The 26,056-nt window shown below is 33.4% G+C and overlaps 1 protein-coding gene across 6 annotated transcripts in view; it reads right to left on the bottom strand.

The window, feature by feature from the left end:
* Nkain2 (sodium/potassium transporting ATPase interacting 2) overlaps positions 1-26,056 on the bottom strand; it is a 1,019,122-nt gene that overhangs the window by 498,189 nt on the left and 494,877 nt on the right. For all 6 annotated transcript variants that reach the window (XR_012907514.1, XR_012907513.1, XR_012907510.1 and 3 more), the window contains exon 3: positions 11,112-11,192. Coding sequence is in view for 2 of the 6 variants with exons in the window: in XM_075946344.1 (XP_075802459.1) it covers positions 11,112-11,192 (81 nt within the window). In the remaining 4 variants the exon portion in view is untranslated. The remainder of the gene's footprint in view (positions 1-11,111; positions 11,193-26,056) is intronic.

Below are 26,056 nucleotides of genomic sequence, written 5' to 3'. Positions count from 1 at the left end.
AGCAGGATTATTTTCATGATGTTATCACAAACAGTAGCATAGTCCGAGAGCACACGAGGAGAAGGGGTGGATTGTGTTGCTGGATATAATTGTAAGAAAATCCTGGAACTATTTAATAATCTCAAGGCCTATACAATAGACGATAACTATCACATGAGACTATCTCTCTCAGTACTTTCAAATTTCAAAAGGATGCAGTCAGTGTTTCCCTGTTTTTTTTCTTTCTTTTATACTTCAAATACTCCCCCCCCCTTTTTTAAATAAGGACTCTAAGGGTACAATGTTTCATCTGGTAAAGACGCTTTTCTCAAATGTCAGGCAACAAGAATACAACCTCCAGAACCCATACAAAATGAAGGAGAAATAGAAGCTACGAAAGCTTGTGGGTACGAACACTCGCATTGCCAGCATGAGAACCTGGTATGAAGGGAGCTGCCTATCTACCTGCAGACTGGGTCCATTGATCAAACTCAGATCCCATGTTGGCTGAGAGAGTGTTCTTAGCCACTCAACTGTCTCCCTGTACCCTAAAGCATAAATGTTCAGTGCAAATATATCCTTACAAATGTATTCTTATGCTATGTCATCTCTACAAACAAACACTAAGAAATACTTAGCTTTTAATTTGTACCTACACTAAAACCTATCATTCTAGTATAATCTTTATAGAGTAGGATTTTGAAACAAATAGGGTAGGCAAAGCCATGATCATTTCTGTAAATTTGCCTCTTATTTTGAACAAGGCTATCTTGAGAATGTAATGACTGTAATTTTATTTTCTTCACACTAATTTTACAAATGTTTCCTTGTGGGTGAATGCCATCCTCAATGCTTAATAGACAATTAATGTTGTTTTAGGAGGGACACCAAAAGAAATAGTACTTGAAAAAAAGAACACCTCTCAAAGTCTACACAGGAAATAGTAGCTTTGAAGTCAAAGTTTTTGATCATGAAGAGAAAATAAAGGCTTAATAATAACAAATTTGAAAGGAAAGAGCACATCAAGCCATCCGAGGCCATTTCCAGAGAGACAGAGGAACTAGGAGGCAGAGTATTGAGATACCGGCTACATCTTGTTTTGTCAGTTTTGTGCTTTTGAGAAGGGCATCTCAAGAAGCATGGGCTGACCTTCAATTTACTCTGTAGCTGAGGCTGACCTTGAACTCATCATCTGTTTTTTCTGTTTCCCAAGTATTGAGAGTATAGACACGAGTTAGGATGCTTAGATTGGTTATACCTTTAAATCAACAACACACTAGCCTGCAGCAGCAGCTGCTTCAGTGTTCTAATGCATCACCATGAGCTGTACTATCAGAATGGAGACTCAGGGAGCCAAATTGACACCTGAAAGCCATTCTACCTTTCCTTTCTAGCAGCATACAGTGTCTTTATTTCTCTCCAGAAGAATGATACACCAATACTGGGCAAGGGTGACAAATCTGAGCCTTTCTTCTGAAAAGGTGTTTTTTTTTTTTTTTAAGTTTTATGGATCTCTACATTTTTCTCTGCTCCACTCCCTGCCTCTCTCCTCCCCTTCAACCCTCTCCCAAGGTCCCCATTTCTACTTCCCATGTAGATTAGATCTATGTATGTCTCTCTTAGGGTCCTCATTGTTTTTAAGACACCAAGACTTTGCAAAGTTTGAGGGGAGCATTTCTGTTTAAGAGGTCCCACTTGCAATACTCAAGACAATTTTATGCCTTACAATAAAGAGGATTGCAATTTTGACACAAACTGGAGTATTAATTGGTCTTTGCTAATTTCCTGAGAAATCACCATACTTGTTTTCAAAGTGACTGTGCAAGTTTCACTCCCACTAGCAATGGAGGAGTGTTCCTCTTACCCCACATCCTTTTCACCAAAAGCTGTCATGAATGTTTTTGATCCTGGCTATCTTACAGATGTAAGATGGAATCTCGGAGTTGTTTTGATTTGCATTTTCTGAAGGCTAAAATGTTTAGCATTTCCTTAAGAAAGTATCTTTCAGCCATTTTAGATTCATCTGTTGAGGGTTCTCTGTTTAGGTCTGTACCCCATTTTTTTATTCTTTTGATAACTGATTTCTTGAATTCTCTGTATATTTTGGAGATGTAGCCCTCTATCCAATGTGGGGTTTTGAAGTTCTTTTCCCATAATGTAGGCTGCTGTTTTGTCTCGTTGACCATGTCTTTTGCTTTACCGAAGCTTCCAAGTTTTAAAAGATCTCATTTATTATCTCAAAACCCAGCAATACTACTTTCAGGTATATACGTAAAAGATGCTCAATCATACCACAAGGACATGTGCTCATCTATGTTCATAGTAGCATTATTTGTCATAGCCAGAACCTGGAAACAAATGAAATGCCCCTCAAACGAAGAATGGACAAAGAAGATGTGGTACCTTTATACAATGAAGTACTATACAGTGGAAAAAAAATAATGACATCTTGAAATTTGCACACAAATGGATGGATCTAGAAAACATCATATTGAGTGAGATAACCCAGACCTAGAAAGACAAATATAATTTGTACTCACTCATAAGTGCCTTTTAGACATAAAAATTAGCCTATAACTCATTATCCCAGAAAAACGACACAACAAAGAGAACCCTAAGAGAGATATACATGTATCTAATCTACATGGGAAATAGAAAAAGACAAGATTTTTTTTGAATAAATTTGGAACATAGGGACCATGGGAGAAGGTAGAAGGAGAGGAGGGAGGAAGGAAGGGGAGTGGAAAAAAATAATTAGCCCAATAAAAACAATAAAAATATAATGTATAAAATGAAAAAAAGAATTGGTCTTTGCAAGAGAGAAAGACACCAAAACAAAACAAAACAACAACAACAACAAATGAAAGCAGATTTTAGGGTAGTCAACTTTCTAGAACCATAAAAGCTGTATGTACCATGAGAATTTTGTTGGGGAGAGAGGCAACTGACTCAGCTTCTCTCATAGAAGGCATCAGTTCTGGAATGCAGAATATACTCTTTCAGTGACAAGAAACAGAGTCAAATGGAAGTGGAAAATGTCCGACTTTGCTTCAGTTTCCAATCCAGCTACACAGAGCATGCCAAGGCTTCATCAGCCTGGTAAGTGGAACCTTATCTTTTGGAAATGCAGTTATGATAAAAAATAATAAGTGTTCGTGCTCTCTCTCCTTCTGCTCCTGATTTGGACCTTGAGATTTCAGTCTAGTGCTCCAATGTGGGTCTCTGTCTCTGTCTCCTTTCATCGCCTGATGAAGGTTAATATTCAGGAGGATGCCTATATGTTTTTCTTTGGGTTCTCCTTCTTATTTAGCTTCTCTAGGATCACTAATTATAGGCTCAATGTCTTTTATTTATGGCTAGAAACCAAATATGAGTGAGTACAACCCATGTTCCTCTTTTTGGGTCTGGCTTACCTCACTCAGGATAGTGTTTTCTATTTCCATCCATTTGCATGCAAAATTCAAGAAGTCCTTGTTTTTTACTGCTGAGTAGTATTCTAATATGTATCTCAGGACCGCGAGGGGTGCACCCACACACTGAGACAATGGGGATGTTCTATCGAGAACTCACCCAGGCCAGCTGGCCTGGGTCTGAAAAAGCCTGGGATAACACCGGAGTCGCTGAACATAGTGGACAATGAGGATTACTGAGATCTCAAGAACAATGGCAATGGGTTTTTGATCCCACTGCACGTACTGGCTTTGTGGGAGCCAGACAGTTTGAATGCTCACCTTACTAGACCTGGATGGAGGTGGGTGGTCCTTGGACTTCCCACAGGGCAGGGAACACTGATTGCTCTTTGGGCTGAAGGGGAGTGGGACTTGATTGGGGGAGGGGGAGGGAAATGGGAGGCGGTGGCGGGAAAGAGACAGAAATTTTAATAAATAAATAAATAAATAAGATGGAAGGAAAAAAAGAACAAAGGAATGAAGGAAAGAATGAAAAAAACATAATAATAAAAATTAGGCTATGCATAAAAAATAATAAGTGTTGCACATAAGAGTCTTGAAAAACTTCAACTTGGAGTCTGCTTCTTCTTGCAGAATTATATGGAAAGTTTATGATGGAGATTTTACTGGCAGAAAAAAAGCTTTGGATTACAAAGGAAGAATGTAAACAGCACCTCCCATCCCATCAAGAACCTGGGATTTATTTGGTACTTTACTTGGTAAATTAGATAGGGATCATAGTAATATGTCAAGGGATAAATTTGTGTATTTGTAAATATTCAGTTCTACATTCAGGTTTCTTCTTCCCCCCCCACCCCCAAATGGCCAAGAATAAAGAAGTTCCCTTTGTGCCTTGTTTTGAAGACTCCTATAAATACAATTCTTACAAAACAATGTATATTCTCAACATAAAGGAATATGTCAAAGTTAGAAATAACCCAAGAACTCTGGCCTCACTCCAGAAAATAAAAAAAAATTAATGCCTAAATGTTTCATATGATTACATTCCTTATGCTTATTATTGCCACAGAGTACTAGGCCAACCCTGAGACAGATTCTATAGTTCCCATGACTATGGAGTATAAAGGAGCACCCCCAGCAGCTATGTTTGCAACCAACTTCTGGAATCTGTATTCCTGCAATTGGTCTCTTTCCAGTGAATATCCTTGGTATGCCTGACTTTTTTCTTGGTACTGGGAATGAATAAAACATGATACCTACATTATATACTAAAGACTAAATAGTTAAATAGCAATAATTAGGATATGTTGATAAGAGCATGTAGTTTTACCAATTGGGTTCATTTATAAACACCTAAAATGCTCAACTGATTCATCACTATAGTGCAGTAGCCCATTCCCATGTGGTTTAATAATCAATTGAAGTTTAATAGGAAAGAAGACTCTCTTAAGTGAATACTATGACATTGTCCAAAATAGTATATAATTATTTATATAGGTAAGAAAATATTAGAAGTTTTATTTATTCTCATACATTATTACATTTTATTTCAACAAAAAGTTGCTCATTGAGATAATCACACATAAAAATCAGTTATGTTAATGCCTTACATGAAATAGAAAGGGGGTGTTGCTATTACATTTTCTTAAATACTTATTAATATATTTACTACTAAAAAGGAGGATAAGTAATAATTCATTTTTTAATTAATAAGAGTGCATTCAAGTCCTTATTCTCAATGTCTTTTCCAAAACCTTTGTCTAATTCATGCTTTGTCAACTATATTGACTTTGAACTCCACTGTGTCTCTCTCAAACATCCTGTCAAATCTATCAGGTCATAAACATGATATTATTAAAAAGAATTTCTGTCTCTTTTTTCCCTCAGTCACTCTTAATATAGCTTTTACATATTTAACATAAACAAAAATCAGATTGACCTTTCTGGTATTTGTCTATTGTTGAGTTTTGTTTCATTATCTCATTATTCCCATTTTGAAGATTCACTGTATTTTCACCAACTTCTGAATTTGTCATTCGTACTTTTCAGTATATTTTAACTTTTATATCTCATCATCTAGTTGTCAAAGGAGAAAGACGTCATGGGTGGAAATTTACCAGTAGACCATAGCCTCATGGCAATACACAAATTAATAGGAATGAGTTAATTTAAGATATAATAGTTAGTTAATAAGAAGCCTGAGCTAATAAGCCAAACAGTGATGCAATTAATATAGTTCCTGTGTAATTATTCAGGTCTGGGTGTTTGGGAAATGAACAAGCAGCCTCCCTTTATGCCCTCTGGCTGTTACAGTCTTCCTGCCTCTTCTTAGCACATCTCTTAGAGCCCTAATCATGATGAGTTCTTGTAGGCATTACTAATTTGCATTATGTTAATTAGTATACTTATTAGCTTTGAGTCACTTCTCCTTCAACTTTACTGTTTATTGCCTTAAATATTACATTATCTGAAAATAAGACCACAGTTTTTGTTTCTTATTTGGGGTACAGTTGTTTACAAAGAACATGTCTTCTACTTTTTTATATTTTTTTTCAGTAGATTCAAATATTCAAGAGATAACCTCTTAGATAACATTTATCTCAAAGTTCTATCTTAATTTAGACCTGTAACTTTTCATTTCTTGACTGAAACACAAATACTACATAACTTACAATAGGACATTTAAATAACCTGGTATAATTTGAAGAACATCATAAGTAAAAAAAAAATGCTTTGATGAAACATTCCTTTATACCAAATACATTCAAAGACTGTACTGAATTGAATCTGAACTTTTGTTTCAGTAATGCTTAATCTGTGTCTGGTTATCTTTTGTTCATTCTCCAAATGATTTCAAATATAAAATTGTATTCTGTAGAATTTGTCTCTTACTTTAAAACTCATTTTCAAGACTGCCAATATTATTTTACTATTTTAATAGTAAAACATTATATTACTCTACATTTATTATATTACTATTATACAATTATATTATAATTCTACAATGCAATTATTATATATACAATAATTATACAAAATATATATAGCAATTATTATAATTATACAACACAATTATATTACTCTATACATTTATATTTTTAGCATATACAAAACTCACCATTTCCCTAATAGCAAAACTATTCAAATGTTTGATCCTGTGTCCTTCAAAGATATCACTATTTATAAATTCCCTAAAAATTGTTTTTCACAATTGTACCACAAGGACATATGTTCAACTATGTTCATAGCAGCATTGTTTATCATAGACAGAACCTGGAAACAACGTAAATGTCCTTCAACTGAAATATGGGTAAGGAAAATGTGGTACATTTATACAATGGAGTACTACAAAGCAGAGAAAAATAATGAGATTTGTAGGCACATGGATGGAACTAGAAAATATCATACTGAGTGAGGTAACTCAAAACCAGAAAGACAAATGTAGGTAAAGAGAGGTCCACTAGTTAGTTCCTAGCTGCTTAGCCCCAAAATAATCACACAGAAACTGTATTATTTAATTCACTGCTTAGCCCATTAGTTCTAGCTTCTTATTGGCTAACTCTTACATCTTAATTTAACTCATCTCCATTAATCTGTGTATCACCATGATGTTTTGGCCTACCAGCAAAGGGAAGGTTTTATATTTAGGGAGTGTCACATTGATTGCCCAAGGCAGTCTTAAACACTTTCTACAACTCAGGCAAGACTTGAACCTGACATTTTTCTGATTGTCTGTCTAGTAACTATGCTATGGGGGGGGACAATCATATCTCACTTAAAAATGAATATTAGATTTTGAAAAAAACATGAATATAAGTAAATTGACTATAACATATGTCATTTTCACATACAAGATTATAGAAGACAAATTTGATATAAACATTGATTTCACTAAACATAAGTATGTACAAACATTGGAATCTCTCTAAATGAATAATGTATTTGTTGTGGAATATGAAAAACTACAATTGATGTAAGAGTTCATTATTTTGTCTTCTACTCATTTCAGTTTTTAAGGATTTATTCCTTTTAGCCTACAGTGTATGGAAGATTTTATCTTCTTTCTGCTTCTTACAGAAGAGAACAATTTTATTCCCCAAAGCTGGAATTGAATGTATTATCTGGCTCTTTCAGATGGCAACATTTAATAATAAATTAAATATAGACCCTAAAAACAACTACAAAAGTCATTAAAATGTAGCAGCTTTCTAGAAGAAGCTTCCATATACTTCTAAATCACACACACACACACACAAACACACACAATTAGATATAATTAAATACTGTTGCCAAGGTTTCATCAAGTAAATTTCAAATGTCTAGTGAAATCTGACAGATATGTACCTGTGTCCTGTCCTTCATCTCACAGGTTTAAGTAAAAGCAAATTTGTCTGTCCTGGGTATAAAGTAATCCCATTGTCTGCCTTCTCTGTAAGATTATTGTTGTATTCCTGTAACATATGATCACCATTGACCAATGCCTCTCCTCATAAGAGAGAGGCACAAATGGCTCTTCCAAACAGCCCCTTTAGAAGGTTTGGTGATGTGCAGCTTCAGTTGGAGCAGGATACAATTTTTTCCACATGTAACAATTTCAGGTTTTCAACATTTGAGCAGACCAGCATGCTTGTCCTAATGTGTTATTATGAAAACTTATTTTCTCATCCCAGGTAATGAAATGAATAAGTAAATAAGTATAGTACATGTGCTTTTGTTCTGTTAGGTACTTTGAACCCAAAATTTACTATTGATTAAATAACATATCTTTCATCTTATGCAATAATTCAAGTTAGTAGATGGGTAGGATAGGTTTTCATTTCTATCTGAAAAGTGATAAGAGAATAATAATTGCCAAGTATATTTTAATGAAATAAGACTACATATGAAGACTTCCCCAAACTACTAATGCTACTGCTTCATTGTTATTTCACTTCATGTTTAATGTTCAAAGGCAACTTCAAACAGCTACCATTTACATGAATTGAAAATCTACTTCCTCTTGGTTTCCAAACAAGACATCTATTAAAATCCCAACTCAAGAAACAACATATTATATGATACTTGACGATATTTAGTTTAAACACTATCATGGTAGCTACTGATATAAATTATGTAGAAATTGTTACCTTTTCGTGGATATTTTGTTGCTATGATATATTCATATAAATTATATATTAGTATATTACGCACATATATATTCCTATTATATGTTATTTTAACAAAAACTTAAAATGAAGTTTCTCTATTTGATAAAAATGAAACTAATTTTTATTTTTCTTGAATCTTTTACAGTTTCTAACATAGTCATTAAAACTTTGGTAATGATGTATTTTCATAGCACTAACCATATATTTATAAATGACAATCAAAGTTCAAACAGCTTAGTCTCACATACTATATTATTGTAATCAAATAATTACTGATTATAGGCACTGAGTTTATTCATGGTTTTATGCAGTTCATAATCCTATGGAAAACTGTTTGCTTAGACAATTAAACTGAAAAATACTATAGAAAAGATAACCCAAATTTTGATCCCTATATAAGTCACTAAAATTTACCTTAAAGTTTTATCATTTCTTGCCTATATTTGTTCTAAAGCAAATTACCTATTTTCATGTTTTATGGAAAAATACATTTGTCTCATTATGTACATCTCATTAAATGCCTTCTCTTATTTGATTTCCTGTATTTATCCCCAAGATTCAAGTAATGGAGCATTCAGATAGGAAGCACACTGTCTTATTCTCCAGCGGGTTGAAAGCGCTTTATGTGCTGTAATGTGGCTACTATAAGTAGGCTCAGCTGAGCCCTTATTGATTTGTCGGGAATCTGTACATCTCAGGTACTCATGCTTCTTTCTCGCATTATATTCCTCACAGTGTGGGCTACTTGCAACAGACTAAAGAATTAAATGCCACAATCACACTTTCTTTAAACCCTCTGAGCATCAAAGAAAACCCAGAACAGATAACTATAGAACTTAGCCCTTTACAGTTTTATTTTAGACTCTTTGTTAAAAGGAGATGATTAAATTTTCATGTATTCTGAAGCACTGGTGAACAAGAAAATACCGTTAACTGCTTCATTGCTGACGACAGACTATCATTAGATGGCCGTAAGAAAAAAAAATTCTCTCTTTGGCTTGCAGCTTGCTTGGGCTTTAGGCTTTTAGTATGTTCCCTCACAGAGGTTTAATGATCTTGTTCAAAATCATGAGATCCCAGCCTCTATTCTGTCTCTGCAGACACACGAGGAAAGTTTGCTATCTCCAGAGAATATCAGAGCACTCAGCTTGCCTCAAGTCTTGTGCTCTGTGTTTTTATGTTAAAGAAACTGTGGTTTGCTAAACCACTTAACTCTGTCAATACTCTTGACATTTGATTTACAATTTTAAGGTGATTCTTTTAAATAGAGAATATTCTTAAGTCTCATTCTAATGTTGAATTTCTTTGAAGAAAGTGGTTTACAGAAGAGTATAGATATATAAATGGGGGACTAATTCAGGTCCCAGGGAAAGCATACTGCCTTTTAAGCCGTGATTCCATCTGTGTTCCTCCTAGAGCAGTGGAAACAATTTTTCTCCATTGGTCACAGCCCCTTCCCAGATGGGCTGTCTGCTGCCACAGCATATAGAATGACTCTCTGAACAAATCACCAAGTGGTCCTTCGCCAGGCTGACTGTGAGGAACTAGACCCAAATCTGATCATTAAATATATCCCTAGATTCTTCCTCATCCCACAATGTCACACTCATATTTTCTCTCCATCTTTTGTCATCGAACCAAGATAAATCAAAATGATTTCTACTTGACATTAATCCATAGCACAGATCAAATGATAAGCGAACACTATTAAAAATGCTGAATGTTTTGTCAAATTTCCACACATATATATTATCACCCCCTATTTCTCTAGCCTGACCAGATATGTGGACATGGGGAAGTGTTGTCCAGAGACTTTTCTTCTGAATACTGTGTTTAAAGATGTCCGTATCTTTCTGATATTTGCTAATGTGATAGTGATAACAAAAAATATGTCACAACTTATGTCTTTCAACATTAGCAAGAAGAACAAGGCATGAATTCTTTCCAGAGTCAGGATTTACTTAAATGGATGGTCTTATTTGAGCTATTTGCTGCAACTTACTACAATATAGCAATGGTGCCTTTAGAGGTCTGTAGACTATATCATTTCAATACTCAATAAATACATGTTAAAATTGCAACACTGCTCCTCACATATTAAATAAAGTAATCATAGTGAACACAGCAAGTTTTACATCTTTTATACTATGTTAGAACAGTGTATATATTTTATTCACATCTGTAACAATATATTTCTTTCTGATAACAGTTTATGGATTGTTTAAATTATTGTATTATGATTTGAATCAGGAAAACATTGTTTAATACAAGGAAATGAAGCAACTTCAAAATCTTAGAGATATTTGTCTCTGAGAAATTTGGCCGTAGAATTCTCTCATGAATGATAAAGAAGCATATTTCATGAGCAGTGTTATAACTTATACCTCAAGTTAATTCTGCTAAAATGCATCAAATATATCTTTGTGATGATAAAGCATAGAGGTAAGACTGTGACTTCCTTTAATTCACCTTCACCCACTATATAGAAGACGAGAGCTGGGGAAGACTCGGCCTAACTTGGAAGGAGATTTATTAACACAGGGGTAATGACTCAGCAAATCAGATGGCAAATTACCTTTGAGAGATCCCCCGCCTCCAAATAGAAGCAGATAACAAACACATTCCACGTCACCCAGAGGACTAGCCAGACAGCGTACTGTAAAAAAGCAAAGAAAAAGGAGCAGAATGAATTTACTATTAGCCAAGGCAGAGGGCAAATAGATCTTGAACTTCTGAAATTCAAATCAAAAGATTAGTTATTGATTCCATCTAAGAAACAGGCATATCTATCTATCTATCTATCTATCTATCTATCTATCTATCTATCTATCTATCTATCTATCTATCTTGATTTCTTATAACTTTTTAAGGTCTCATAATCCAAAAAATACTTGAAGGATCACCAGGCAATGGTGGCACATGGCATTAATCCCAGCACTTAGGAGGCAGAGGTTGGCAGATCTCTGTAAATTCATGCCAGCCTGGTCTACAGAGTAAGTTCCACGACAGGCTACAAAGCTACAGAGAAACCCTGTCCCAAACAACAACAACAACAACAACAACAACAAATAGTGGAGGATCATTTCAGTTTTTTTGAAGCAGAAGAAATAATTGCCTCCCCATTAATAAAGAGATTTTAGTTTGCAGTCATGGAAAGAACTGAATGCTCCAGTAGAAACTCTAATTGTGCAAACAGAAAACAGTTTTGTTTAGTAAATATGCCTTTATAGTGCATATGCAAACTTTCTTCATGTTATTAAGGCTATCCCCAACACAACGGCCCTCACGTCCATGGCCCATATATTATGTATTTTTTAGTGTTTCACTTCTTTGTTCATCTCTCCATGCTATCCTCTCACAAACCCCATGACATAACAGTAACCATTCGGCAATCGCCCCACCTTCATTCTGTTGTCTGCTTAGCGCATATTCTGCAGCAGCAACAAATTTTCTTACCAAGTCACAGTTCCGACCAGTCAAGAAAATTATTTTAAACACCTTGAATTGCTATTTTAAAGCACCGCAGATAACAATTACCCATAGATTTATGTCAAATGAAAAAGATGATTTTTAAGAGGATGAATATCTCATAAGAATCCTAAGATTATGTGTAATGTGAATACAAAGACGATGGAAATAATATATAGTTTATCTTGAGAAACAGAACATGAAATCTTAAAAATAAAGAGGTGATGTTTTCTCTATAAGAAATGAATGAGACTAACTTTCATACTCAACTAATTTTAAATCTGGGGATTTACTGGAAGGGCGATATCAACAAGGAAATGGCAGGCATGGGTACGCTTTATCAGTTGAAATCACAGAGTATTATGTTACCTCCTGCTAAATAAACCTATGACTTCCATCTCTTTGATAATTGGTTCCATATTTTTTATAATATTATTCACGAACTCCAAGAAATTTTAACTATACTGTCTTTTAAGTCACTTATTTGAGCTCATCCCTGTAGACATACTGGATACCAAACACATCGTTGACTTTCTGTTCCCTGGACTTAAGGTACATTTTTCTTCCTGGGGTCCTTTACCATATAATTTCTTCACCATTGATTTTTTTTCCGTTTCTCTACACATTACTCTTTACATCCATCAATATTTTATTTTTCTTCAAAGGTCACCTAAAATAACAGTTGCTGACAGACATGCAGTTATATCTGAATGAGCTTTTCATAGTGTTTTTAGCTGATGTTTCTGTCTTAATTTTAATCTCTACCATCTTTACTTATATATAAATGTCTAATGTACAGTCAATAGTATCTTTAGGATACTATATGTTCATTTGCCTAAACTACTAATAACTTGGATAAAATAAACATTCAGAAAATATTATTTTTAATTCAGTGAGTGAATGAGAAGAAATTAAGATAAAATATTATTTTTAGTTTCAGAATGCAGACACTACTCATAGACATCATTTTTGCAGGCATACTGTCATCATCATCATCATCATCTTATTTGAGGAGTGATAAAATTGTTTAACACTAAACAGTGGTTCCCCAGCATTTTAAAGATGCTTGGTTGTTCCAAGTACTGTACAGGGGTGTTGTTCTGTTCAGCGTAGAGCGAAGATGGCCAAATGCTCTGAGAACAAGGATATTTGAGATGCTGCCTAGAGTGCGGACTGAAAACTCATGGAATGAGAACTCATGAGGAGATTCACAAACTGAGTAACTGCAACGAAAGAGGATCGTGTTTTGTAGAATAGGGATACTATAAAACATTTGAGTTTGATCAATTGTGTTTTTAGATAGCTTAGTTTATTTTTTAGTTTACTAAAATGGGGAGGTTGTTATTGAGTACTCGGAGGTAAACTTGAGTAAAAGTAAATACCTTTTTAGATATTTAATGTATAAATATTCCACAGATTGCCTTTCTCTCTAGGTGCTTCCTACTCTCTGCAGATTATAGTCACTGTATATGACACATTCTAGCTTTGCTTTGATTTCCTGTAATTTGGTCATGTTTTTCCTGAAAAAATCTTGCCCTTTTCAATGTCCTGAAATATTGCACCTATAGTGGTTTCTAAGAGTCTCGGGCCTTGCATATATTTGATAAATAGATTTGGATTTTAGTTTCAGAAATACAACGAACATCTGGGTACTCATTGATAACTTGATGAATAAAAATGTACCTATGGTTTGCAATCATTTAATTAAGTTTTCTTTAAAAATCAGTTAAAGATAAAAGGGTAGGAAAACTAAATTTATGTTTTCCTTTGTTCACATTAACACAGTTTTCCCTTTTTTAAATGATGGATGGAAAGCTGAAGAGATTCTACTTAACTAAATGATCAGTTAGGCCAACTATTTTGGATGAGTGGGTGAAATGCTTTTCATCATACAACCCAAACGCCCCGGAACATTTGCCATTGGCAGACATGAAAGAATATTAAAGCTAGATTAGGGATGAAGTGAAGAAGCAGAACCTTACATGTGAGAGCACTGAGAAAAATCTTCAAAACCTAAGAAGAGATAAATAAAAGCAAAGAATGTCAATGCAATCGTTATTTTTTTGTTGAAAATTTCATTTTCATTTTATTTGTATGATTTGCCTGCTGGGTCTATGTAGCTCTCAAGTGTATGATGTCAGAAGAGGGCATCAGATTCTCTAGAACTGTAGGTACAGATGGTTGTGAATTGCCATTCAGGTACTAGAAATCAAACCTGGATCCTCTGAAAGAGCACTTAATGCTTTTAGCCACTAATCCATTTCTCCAGCCTGATACTGTGGCTTTTTATACTACATACATGAACTTACATATAAATTTATCAATTAGTGGAAATATTACCTATATCTCCACAGGTACTTGGGATACTGGTTTAACCAATAATATAATGGATATATAAGTAACATTATTTTTCTAATAGAAACTAATACAGTCTTTATAGTCTTTTCTCAATTTATACCTTAGTGCTTACACATATGTTAAATATTAATTGCCACTGGTATTCTGTTTGGTTAAAACGGGAGCTCAAAGTTTTGGTTTATAACCAAAATTTAATAATATTATGGAAGGATGGCTATGATCAGATGTCCCCTAAAAATATATCACATAGAAATTAAGAACATTGTATATGTTATCTGCATCTGTCAATTAGGAACTCTACAGAACTATTCCAACTATATGATATTATTGACATTCAGGCTCTGTTACTGGTTATTAATAATTGGTAACTCATAGGGCTTCTGTGAGACTAGGTGATAGAATGCTTTAAAGGTCTCATTCCTTGTGTATTTAATAGCTGTTGCCATTTTATTATAAAACTTATGTTAGTACACCAAACTTTGTCAAAATAAAACAGCAGTAATACCAACATTTTATCAACTCAGACGCCATGAAACACACTCCACTAATGTGTCTAACACATCAATCTACACAGTTGACTTTGCAACCCAAAGTTATTAACCTTAAGGTAATATGATTACCCTTATCTTGAAGGGTTTTTTTTAAATCTTTTGTCCTTTTACTTAAATTCAAAAATTTATATTTGGATAGGATTTACATTTTTAAGTAAAAACAGTAATTTTTACCTTTTATTTACCATGTCACACACTTATAAATCACATTCTTTATCTTATGCTATCTTTCTTTTGTAGTATTTAAGATTATGCATGCCCATATTATCCAAGGTAACACAGAAACACTTATTCCTTTTCCATCTTTGTATTTCTTTGAGTTATTTTTATTTCTTTGTATATTTTACTACAAGTCAGGTGGTCCCAGAAAACACTGGATATTACAGGCTTCCAAAAGAGTCATTGCTTTTAGTGCTCAGCACCCTTCAACAAATGGGGAAAACACTAGGAAGGAGTCATAGTGATCCTTTTAATTCTCTTTTTATGAAAAATTGGGGATTTACTAACTTATTCTATTTATCTTGACGCATTAATTATATCTCATTTAACTACTTTTATATCCTTACTATTTTCTTCATTTTTTAATTTTCTTTTTGTAGTCATACTTCTTTTTCAATAGCTAATGGTGGTATTTTTCTGGACCAAACATGTTCCAATTGAATATTGACAGTTGCTTGAGTATTGAAGATATTTGCATTTCTTTATAAATTGTCTGGCAGTGATCTTTGCCAACACACTCTATGCATGTCCTTCAACTTGTTCATGTAATAGAAATTATAAGGGTCTGTACTAACTTCTTTCTGCTTGCTACAGTGCTCGGATTGACAATAGCTGACCATTGCTGAGTGTATGTAATTGGAAATGCCATTCTGCCTTGGAGAACTACCCTAACGAGATGACAAAGAATTGTACTGGCTAGGTATCGCCTAACTTGTAGTTTTCTTCAGTAAAACGAATCTTGCCTCGGTCTCATTTTTTCCCTTGAGAAGGCTTATATTTTACTTTTCAGATAAAAGCTTAAAAGCTTTGATCTATTATCTGTGATAAGAGACAAATTCCACTTTTTGATGAAATTCACTTTTCAAGAACCAATGCCTCAAGCAACCAATAAACCATTTGAGAAACGAATGCAGTGCAAGTCTTACCAAAATGCTGAGAACTGTTAGCTACAATGAACTAATGAATCATCATGATTTCCCTGTTGTCTTATAGCTCAAACAACAAAATAAAATTACCAAAATGAAGCAAAACATAGTTAAGGCTCTTACTCATCATAAGCAACTATATTAGGTAACTCAGATATATTTGTGGTGTGCGTCCGTGTATGTGCGTGTGTACATGTGTGCATATGCACATGCATGTGTAGGGACACACGGGCCAGGACAAAGTATGAAGGTCAGGTGGGAGCTCTTTCTCCACTTCCACTGCGACATTCTGTGTCATCAGGTTTTCTGACAACCTTCTTTACCACCTGAGTCAACTAACAGGCCTGATATACAACTGCATAATGTTGTATATATACATAATTGAAATTAGGTTTGCAAGGCTAAAATACTAATATATGTTTTATTTGGAAAAAAAATGTCGATCGCATCTCAATGATACTGACACTACCTTTGCACTTCCCTCATTTACAGTTATAAACAACTAGATTTAACCTCTAGGTTTTTAAGGTGTCACTTCTATTCAGCAAGACAAAGCATGTAATTTTAACATAGTTTGTCAGCTTTATATGACCAGATATATGTGATTACAATTTTTATTAAGATAAATGAACTTTATAAATTATCTGAAACTATAAAATAGTGCATTACTTTCCCAAAGCAATCCTTTCTTTTGAAAAACTAAGGGAGAACAAATGTACTTAAGACAGAAACATTTTGTCATATTTCCTACTAAAATTTCTATAAAATTAACTTCAGGAAAATAGACTATTTTATGATGTTAAAATAAAAAGACAAGAATAATTTGAAATAGAGTTTAAGTTTATAGTTTGTCTTCCATGTTAATTTCATGTTTAATTTTCTTAAATATAACCTAATTTGGAAAAATATTTAAACAGTATTTTTTATTATTAGGAGATGGAAGTGGAAGATAAAGGTAATTGCTTGCCATGTGATATCATAAGTGAGTTATTAGCAAAAGAACTGGTCGTGAATCAATTCACATTCATCAGCTACCATCTGGATTTCCCAGATGTGTCAGGGAATTACTACAGGACATGACCAAATTTGTCTATTGACTTCCTATTGCAATATTATCAATTATTGATATGCAATCCACAAAGTCTGCAGAAATGTTTTCTGGTTTGAATATTTTCCCTAGGGTACACAAGTACTATCAGCAACTAACATCACTGAGACCATAATGCTAATATAAATGTAATAATACATCAACTATGAGGAACTTCCTTCAAATAATTCCTTAATGCAAAATGTGAGGATGTTGGAATTATTAACAACTAGGTGTCTATTATATAAGGGGGGACATTTGAAAGATAGATTGAAAGATTGTTTTCAAAAAGAAACATTTCTGCTCAAAATGTTTCGGATCCACTGATGTTTTCTCAATGCTCACCATGTTTTAGGTTAGGTTTCTCATCTCCGAGAGCTACATCACCTGACCTGGTCATCGCTTCTTTACCTGTTGTTATAAGGAGCAAAAGTAGACAAAATAATCCATTTATTTTGCAGTTATTGCTTATTTAATGCCAATGGAAATCTGCATTACAATGAAAATCTGCAAATCTTGTTACAACTAATTATTGCTGTAGTAGCTTTCTTATAAGAAATTGTTATAAAAAATACACTATCATTATATAATTTAATGCTTCCAGGGATGAAGTCTCAGTTAAGATCATCATCCAAAGTCTCTTAGAAATCTAAAGCTCTTTTTGCCCTGCTTTGCTATAGGCTCAAAGCAGTTCTTTATTACCCACAGGTATTAGCATACAGAGGGAATCCCACATCAGTGTTATCTCCTCTTTCTCTCCTCTCTGCATAGTGCTGAAGTCCTGCCTAGTCTACACTACCTTGCTCTTTGTTCTATTCTTTATGGATTTCACTTGGTGAGGAAGAATTATTTAATAGTCTATAATATACATGAACGTTCAATCCTGTACAGAGTTATTAGGTTACTTCTCATCTATTTAAACTTCTACTGCTTTTATTCTATTTGTAACAGTTCTGAGAAAACAAGTTTTTTTCTTAAATATGTTAGTTTAGTTTGACATCAAAATCCTTTCGGTAATCATACTTGAAAATGTTTAGCTCAATTAACAGTCTATAAATTTTCAAACATTCAGTGGACATTATTTTAATAAATGTAAAAATGACTATTGATTGTTTTCACAACTATAAATCAAAATAATATCCCAGACGTATTTTGTTTGTCTTGAAGTAAAAAGTAAAAGTAATTTCCTGTGATTAAAAAAATAAAAATATTCATTCAGTACAAAAACAGATGTATATGAATATTTTCTTGTTCTTTAACTCACTCAATATTTTTCATGACAAGAAACTTATTTCCCTGTAATTTCTGAAGCTGGAAATGTTCTACTGAAACATCTTTGTCCATTTACAATAATTTTGTTATATGAAGACATTCTGATTATTGTGCACACATGAATTTAATATTCGAAAAATTAATAAAACATAACTTGGTAAAACATACCAAACTATATTAAAACCATAAAAGCTAAAATTTATGTGATGTTAAAATTATATAGTGAATTTATTGAGTCCTTATATGGGAGGATATTGGGTTGTCGTTTTGCAATACAACAATGAGTGAAGAGAAAAAATATCTTTAATTTGCTAAAACTACAATTTCATTGTTTCATATTTATCTCTACTTGTGATTTGAAGTGGCAGCACCAACTACTTCTTGCCAGTCAGAAAATAATTTAACTCTCTTAAGTTCTTCTTATGTTTTTTATATCTTTGTTTAAAGATTCTAATAACTGACTTCCTTCTGTTCAAGATTTTTGGATTGCCCCAAAACCACTAAAGATAATGAATTTGCTGAACTCTTCTCATTCAGAATTCGACAAGCAGTCCAAATGTGTTATAAATCATCTAGAAAGTTAGCTGTCATGAGTTTGAATGTTTTCTGTATTTGGTTGTGTTCACATGTGTGTAGGTAGGTGCACACCTGTATAGAGGTTTGCTTCTTTTACCATTCTTCATTTTATTTATAGTAGCATCTCCCACTGAACCTGGACCACACAACTACCTGGCCAGCGAGTGCCTGAGTTTCATCATTGTCTTCTCCTCTTCTCCCCCTGCTTCACCTATCATTTGGATTAAGCAAACCTGTATACCTACCCTTTAACATGAAAACACTTTATCCACTAGAGATTTCATCAGACCCTGAAGAATTTTATACATCTCGTACTGCTTTTATTTTGTCATTCTTTCTCACCCTCCCATTAAAGTTATGTAATAGCCTTTCTAGATCTATGCATATATAAGTTCTCCAAACATGAAGTATTGTTAGTTATATAGGAAAACTGAATAGAAAATTACTTTATTTTTAGACATGAGTAAGAAAGAATTAGAGGTAGGCTGATGTCCTTTAGTGTTGGGTATATCCAATAACATCATATGCGTCTTTGTAAGAGACAGATAAATGGATATTTTATACAGAGAAGGAAAAGGGATGATGGGAGGGGAACAATAAGAGGTTGAACAATGCTGGGTTAAGTACTGGCAGGTCTTTCTAAGCACCATGGAATTTTGCAACTGCCAAACCCCTAAAATTCAAAGATTGGTAGGATGCTAGAAACTCTTGGTAAGTGGAATCCTGGTTTTACCTTTTACACCAATATCAGACTTTAGGAATCTAGGAGAATTTGTATGTGGTGTGTGTGTGTGTGTGTGTGTGTGTGTGTGTGTGTGTGTGTATGTGTATGTATTTTAGACAAACAAGTTTGTAACAATTTATGGTGGGAACATGTAACAAAAGCACAGGAAACCAGCATATCCGCAAGTGCAACACTGGAATACATAATAAGTAAACACATGTGACTATGGGTAATTTGGTTATTGAAAAGTCCTCCTTTTTAGCCATTTTACTGCTACTGCCTCTGAATCAGTCCATTGCTAATATCACAGTGAAAAACAGACAGAAATGCAATTGTGTGAAGAGGTTTCATATCCATAGAAACAAAGGAAGATAACAAACTACAGAAAATATATGCAGTGCTACTTATTATATTGTTAGGGACTTCTAGGGAAGTTGAAAAGTTAGGAAGCAATGCAAATGACTGATTAGAAGAGACTAGATATAGGAGGCAGAACAACTGTCCACTAAAGAATCTGCGGCATATTTCCAAAGTGAAATGCTTGGTTTCAAAATATTACTTATTAGCCAAGTTTTTATAGAATCAATGATATCATTTAATGAATAATAACATGTGAAGATTACTTTATGAAAAACAATTTGTATTCATTGAGTAGTAGTGTTCAATTTATCAGCTATCATTTTTGTTTTAAAAATTGGGATAGCGCTTAAATTACAAATTTTATACAACAGTTGGAAATTCAGTATTTTTGTAAAATATTTATTATTCTCATTTTTAACAGTTATAGATTATAAGGAATAACTGTTGTCATATGTGGTTCATGAATGTATGGAAGCATCACAGTTAAGCATAAGGTCTTTATAGTCATTTGAAGCACTTTGATGACACTCTAATTTTAGCTGATTTTAATCAGGTAGCATCCATATGTCGGTCTTCAGTTGTGCTTCATGAAAGAATTCAAGACGAACTTGACTAATGATACTATCTATAAGACAATATTATGTCTTATGATGGTGAACTATGAAATGACAAAGTCAGGGCTCTGTCCAATCCAGGTTGGTCCTGATTTGTTCAACATTCTCTCATGTCTGCAAACTATTACCTGGAAAAATACATGCATAACATTCAATTTTCTTATTAGGAACATGGGCTTATGTATCAAATTGCATTCATTATGTTTTGTTTTAATTATGCTTAACATGCTCTGTAGGGTAACTAGTTCCCCACAAGTACATAACGACTATATAGTTATCTTAAAAGTCTCAGACTGCCACCGTTCATGTAGTGATTTGTTTGGTGGTTGTGACTCAAAAAAACAAACAGAGGGGACAGTGTTCAACTGGGTAAATACCTGGAACATGAAAATAAATTTCTTCATGGGCTAGAGCATGGTTCAGTGTTTCAGAGTGAATACTGTAATAAAGGACCTAAGTTGGATACCGTATCTATGGCTCACAATTATCCATAACTACAGCTCTGAGGGGTCCAATCTCTGGCCTCTGAGGGCACCTGTACATGTGTACACATACACACCAAGTTATAAAGTAAAATAAAATATATGAGAATATACATGTCTGCTTTAGAATTTTAAATGAGGTGTTCATGCAATTTTTGTGAGTAAAATATTCATTAAAAGACTGAAATTCTAAGCTTACAAAAACTTATTGATACAATAATTAAAAGTCTGCTGATATGAATTGAAAATACACTGTATTTCTTCTACCTCATTAGCATTTTTAGTTTAGCCAACAGCATTTTTTGTGACCTGATATCTCAAAACTTTGACTCTGACCAACTCGAGTTGAATTTGTTTTACTAAGATTAATGCAACCAACTCGAGTTGAATTTATTTTACTAAGATTAGTAAAAAATAAAATGTTAAAACACCTTAATTTTTAGGAATGCGTTGGGATACATAGAACTTAGTGTTGAACTGTGTTTTATAAACTTCATTTTCTTCCTTTAAGCTGGTGGTAGAATGGTATCAATGCTCTAAACATTTAATTTTTGGATGTTCTTTCACATCTTCGTGCATAATATGCCTATAATGTATATGCAGATACTAAGAAAATTGATAGTTAATGTTAGTTCCCTCAGCAAAAATTTCTCATCTAGGGTAGAAATTATCTCTAGATTCAATCAGTAGACCTCCTTACACATAATTAACTTTACTGTGCCACAAGCTGGCCCTAAATCCAACCAATGACTAAAATATTTTGGTTGTCATATTGTTTCTACAAAATATGCAATCCATCATCGAACCAACAAGATGATAGCCAAAAGAGTTGTGATGTATATACAACTACAAGGACATCCTAAGTGAATAAAGAAAGGACTATCTGCCATGGAACATTAGCACACTTTAGAATTTGTTTCTCTTTAATATATGAAAGTGAATAATGATTATATTTATCATGCAGTTTATAATTTTGTTTTTTTTTAGAGATACACAAATCCTCTTGCTTCAATAATGCTATACATATTCAGCCAAATAAACAAGTAATATATTAGTAACACCAACAAAATATGAGATTTTAGGTCACCTATTAAGGAAAGACATGAGAAATAGACAAACAAAAATCATGAAGATACAACTTAAGAAGGAACAACTTTGTAAAAGTGCATGTAGTGTAAGCTGTCTCTACAGACATGTCAAGCAACCAGGTGCTGAGTCACAGAAAACAGAGACACATGTATGAAGACTGTTACACAGGAACAACAGAAATCTGAGGGATGGAAGGGATAATCTGAGAACACTTTGAGATTCAAAAGAAGAAAGGTAGCAACATTTTCAAAATGAATGTCATTATCTTTACAAAGATCTGGTAGATGTATGGTTGTTGTAAATATTGATTGAATAGCATAGTGTACTTCTGCACCCCCACTTTTGGTATTGGAAGCATCACTTGTCTCCTTTGGACAAAGGCTTTAGTGCCTTTAATTGTCATGTTACTTATCACCCTTCAGAAATTTAAAGCTACTCTACTTGTCCACTAAATCGTCTTCTAAAATATGTATGTTACCTTAATTGAGGGATGTGGTCAGTCAATCAATATGAACTTCAAAATGTTTAATTGCTATCTATTGTTTTAATATGAAAATACATATGGAGGTCATATATATATAATTTATAAAATATAGCTGATGTTATTTTAATTAAAGAAACTTCATTGCTCTTTGATCATTTGCATAATACTTAATTATAAGTGTAGGTAAATAATAAAATCCTTTCAAACATTATTTTGTTACAATGGAATTTTTCAACTTTCTTTTACATAGAATAATTTTTAAGAATTACATTTTCTCTGTCTACCCAAAAGGCAACATAGACATTTTTCATATTTCCTGCAGTTTCTGTCCTTTGAATACCTGATTTGGTTGGATGTTGTCAGGACTGAAGCTTTATCATGGTGTCACTGATCGCTGAATGATTCTGTGTGCTACATTGTTATTTGAGGCTTAACAATCCAGGGGTGCCAAGGAGTACAAAGAAATGAAAGTTCTTAATGAGAAGCCCCTGTGTTACATTAACAGATTAATTCAGTGAAGGAGAGGAAATATTAAAGTTACAAGTCCTTTAAAAAAAATTATACACTTAAATGTGTATGAGATAAGACAACAATGATGGTAAGTCTTCCCAGAAGAGAAAAACAAAAAAACACCAAACTAAAACAACCATTCAGCTAAACAGCAACAACAAATACTGAATGAATTTAATTGACTCTTTCAAAATGACTTTTTTTGGTGTATGTATGTAATATATGTGTGTGTGTGTGTGTACACACACACACACATTATATATATATATTTCGTTGTTTGGTCTCTCAAGATGGGGCTTCTCTGTGTAGCCCAGGATGTCCTGGAACTCACTCGGTAGACCAGACTGACCTCAAACACAGAGCTCTTCGTCCTCTGCCTCCTGAGTGCTGGTATTAAAATCCTAAATCACTGCCCATCCAACTTTTTTATATTTTAAATTGTTAGGTAAAAATGTACTGTGTCTCATCGTGTACAAAGATGCTTCAAAGTTTGTATGCATTATAGAATAATAAGCCTGGTAACGAATTTACTCACATAGTTACCATTTTGATAGTGATCGTATTTACTATCCCTTCCCAGGGTTTTCAAGAATATAATGTGTCATCATTTCATACAGTACATCTGCTGAAATTACTCCTTCCTTTTAACTGGTATTATTTATTTTCTTAACCAACAGTACCCCATGCTCACTCCTGAGTTAGCATATCAGTATCTGATAAGCTTACTAGGTTATTTTGGCACAAAACATTTCTCTATAAAACCTCAAGGTAGTGTTATACAGGTCTTTTCAATAGTGGTAAAATGTTTTGTCTGCTTCTACATAAATGTCTTAGATCCCATATACTGCAATGATTTTGAGTGTCATCTTCTAAGGCTTGCTTTTTCCCTTATTTCATTTGTAATAACCCCCTTCCTGTTTTTCTTCTGTTTTGAGTAACAGGATTCCTTTTCATTTTATAGTTGAATATTCCCCACCACTCTCTCTGTATCTGTGTGATCATATTCTATCACTTCATACATTCATTCATTCATCCATTCATTCATTCACTCATTCATATATAGTGATCAGTTACACACCATGGCTAAAGTAAGCAGTTCTGTAGTAAATACCAAAATGTCAATAACTGTTTGATAAACTGATATGATTCGGGAAGCTAAAAAACTGACAATAATTATGTTAGATTTTTATATTAATGTTATTTTAAAATTTTAAATGAACTTCTACATGTTTTCCATAATGGATGAATAAACGGTTCCTAAGGTTTTTGTTTCATGGTTCATCTCTCCACAGTCAAAAAATGACTAAAAGGTTAGTTGAGAAAAATAACTTCCAGAAATATATGTCAGACATTTTCAATGTGTGCCACATGAATAGTGTCTGAAATTTCACACCAACCTTGCTCTCATAGTTGAGGTATGAGTAACCCCTTTGTGTGTTGTAAGTTTATATAATGCATGTTAGTTGTTAGTTGTTTTGTGACTGCCTTTGTTCTTAGAAGACTGCCACTACTTCAAGGCTTCTGTTTAAGTAACCTAATTTGCTCTAATGAACATCATCAAAGTCCAAGGACAATAACCCTGGTAATTTTTCATTCCTACAATACTAGTTCAATTTACTGGAATCCCTATTATTCATATTTTATTGTGTTTGATTTATATAGATATGTGTGTGAATGGGCTATTATTTTTAATACACATAATTACATATTGTTTTAATATACATAACAATTATATAGATAGACATAATGTGTGTATGCATGTGTTGTATATAGTACATACCCCAATATATATATATATATATATATATATATATATATATATATATATATATATATATCCCATGTTGGTCTCAAATTCACAGTCTTCGTGCCTAAGCCACTTAAGTGGTGATACTTGAAGTCTGTGACATCATGCCTGGCTACTGAGCATAATTTAGAACTTTACTTGAATGTAGGTATATGGATGTTCTGTTATTATCTGTAACTTCAGTAACGCATTAGATGACATTAAACTTATTCCCAAAAGATAGACTTTTACAAAATTTCATTGGCCTCATCAATGGCATGAGTATTTTCCTGCATATTTTCTTTAAGTGGCTTATAACTCCAAACTTCTAAACTGATTTTGAGGTGTACATACATTTATTTTATATTAAAAGTATTGATGATAGTATATTATTATATGAATAATAATATGGTAGATAAGAACATATTAATAATTTATAATCTAGAAATTTCCATTATTAAGATTATTTGAACTGTTTAATAGAAAGATCTATTGATAATATAGGTGTCCTGAGCCTAAATATAAACTACACAATGAATACATACTTACATTATGGTAAAATATCAGTACTTTGACCTTGCTGTTTTTTAAACTAATATTTTTGGACAAATGCAAAGGAGTATTTTTTTTTTCAGATAAGTATACTTTTTCTCATATAACAAGCTATCGCTACAGTGCCCATGGGCTTGTCCAACAGTGGTGATGTTGATAAACGGAGTGATTCACTTCTATGTCAGCCACTTAGACAGTCAATCATTTTTATTGGAGATAATGACTGCAGAGAGGCATGAACCAGAAGTTCTAGCACTGGGGACCTCTTGACGCATCATTCTAGGAAAGTTCTATGAAAAACGAGATATTTACAATTTCTTAAGGAATGTATTTTATAAAAAGCCATCAGGCCCTTAATGACCATCGGATGACATATCAGGATGACAGGATCCATTTGATCAAATGTGTTTTTAGAAAATGAGCCCTTAAAATATGCTAAAATAATAAAAAATGTGGAAACCT

This window comes from Microtus pennsylvanicus, chromosome 1, assembly GCF_037038515.1.
Source record: "Microtus pennsylvanicus isolate mMicPen1 chromosome 1, mMicPen1.hap1, whole genome shotgun sequence".
NCBI classification, from domain to species: domain Eukaryota; kingdom Metazoa; phylum Chordata; class Mammalia; order Rodentia; family Cricetidae; genus Microtus; species Microtus pennsylvanicus.
The sequence above is the reverse complement of the archived record's forward strand: the minus strand, read 5'-3'. Positions and strand labels throughout refer to the sequence as shown.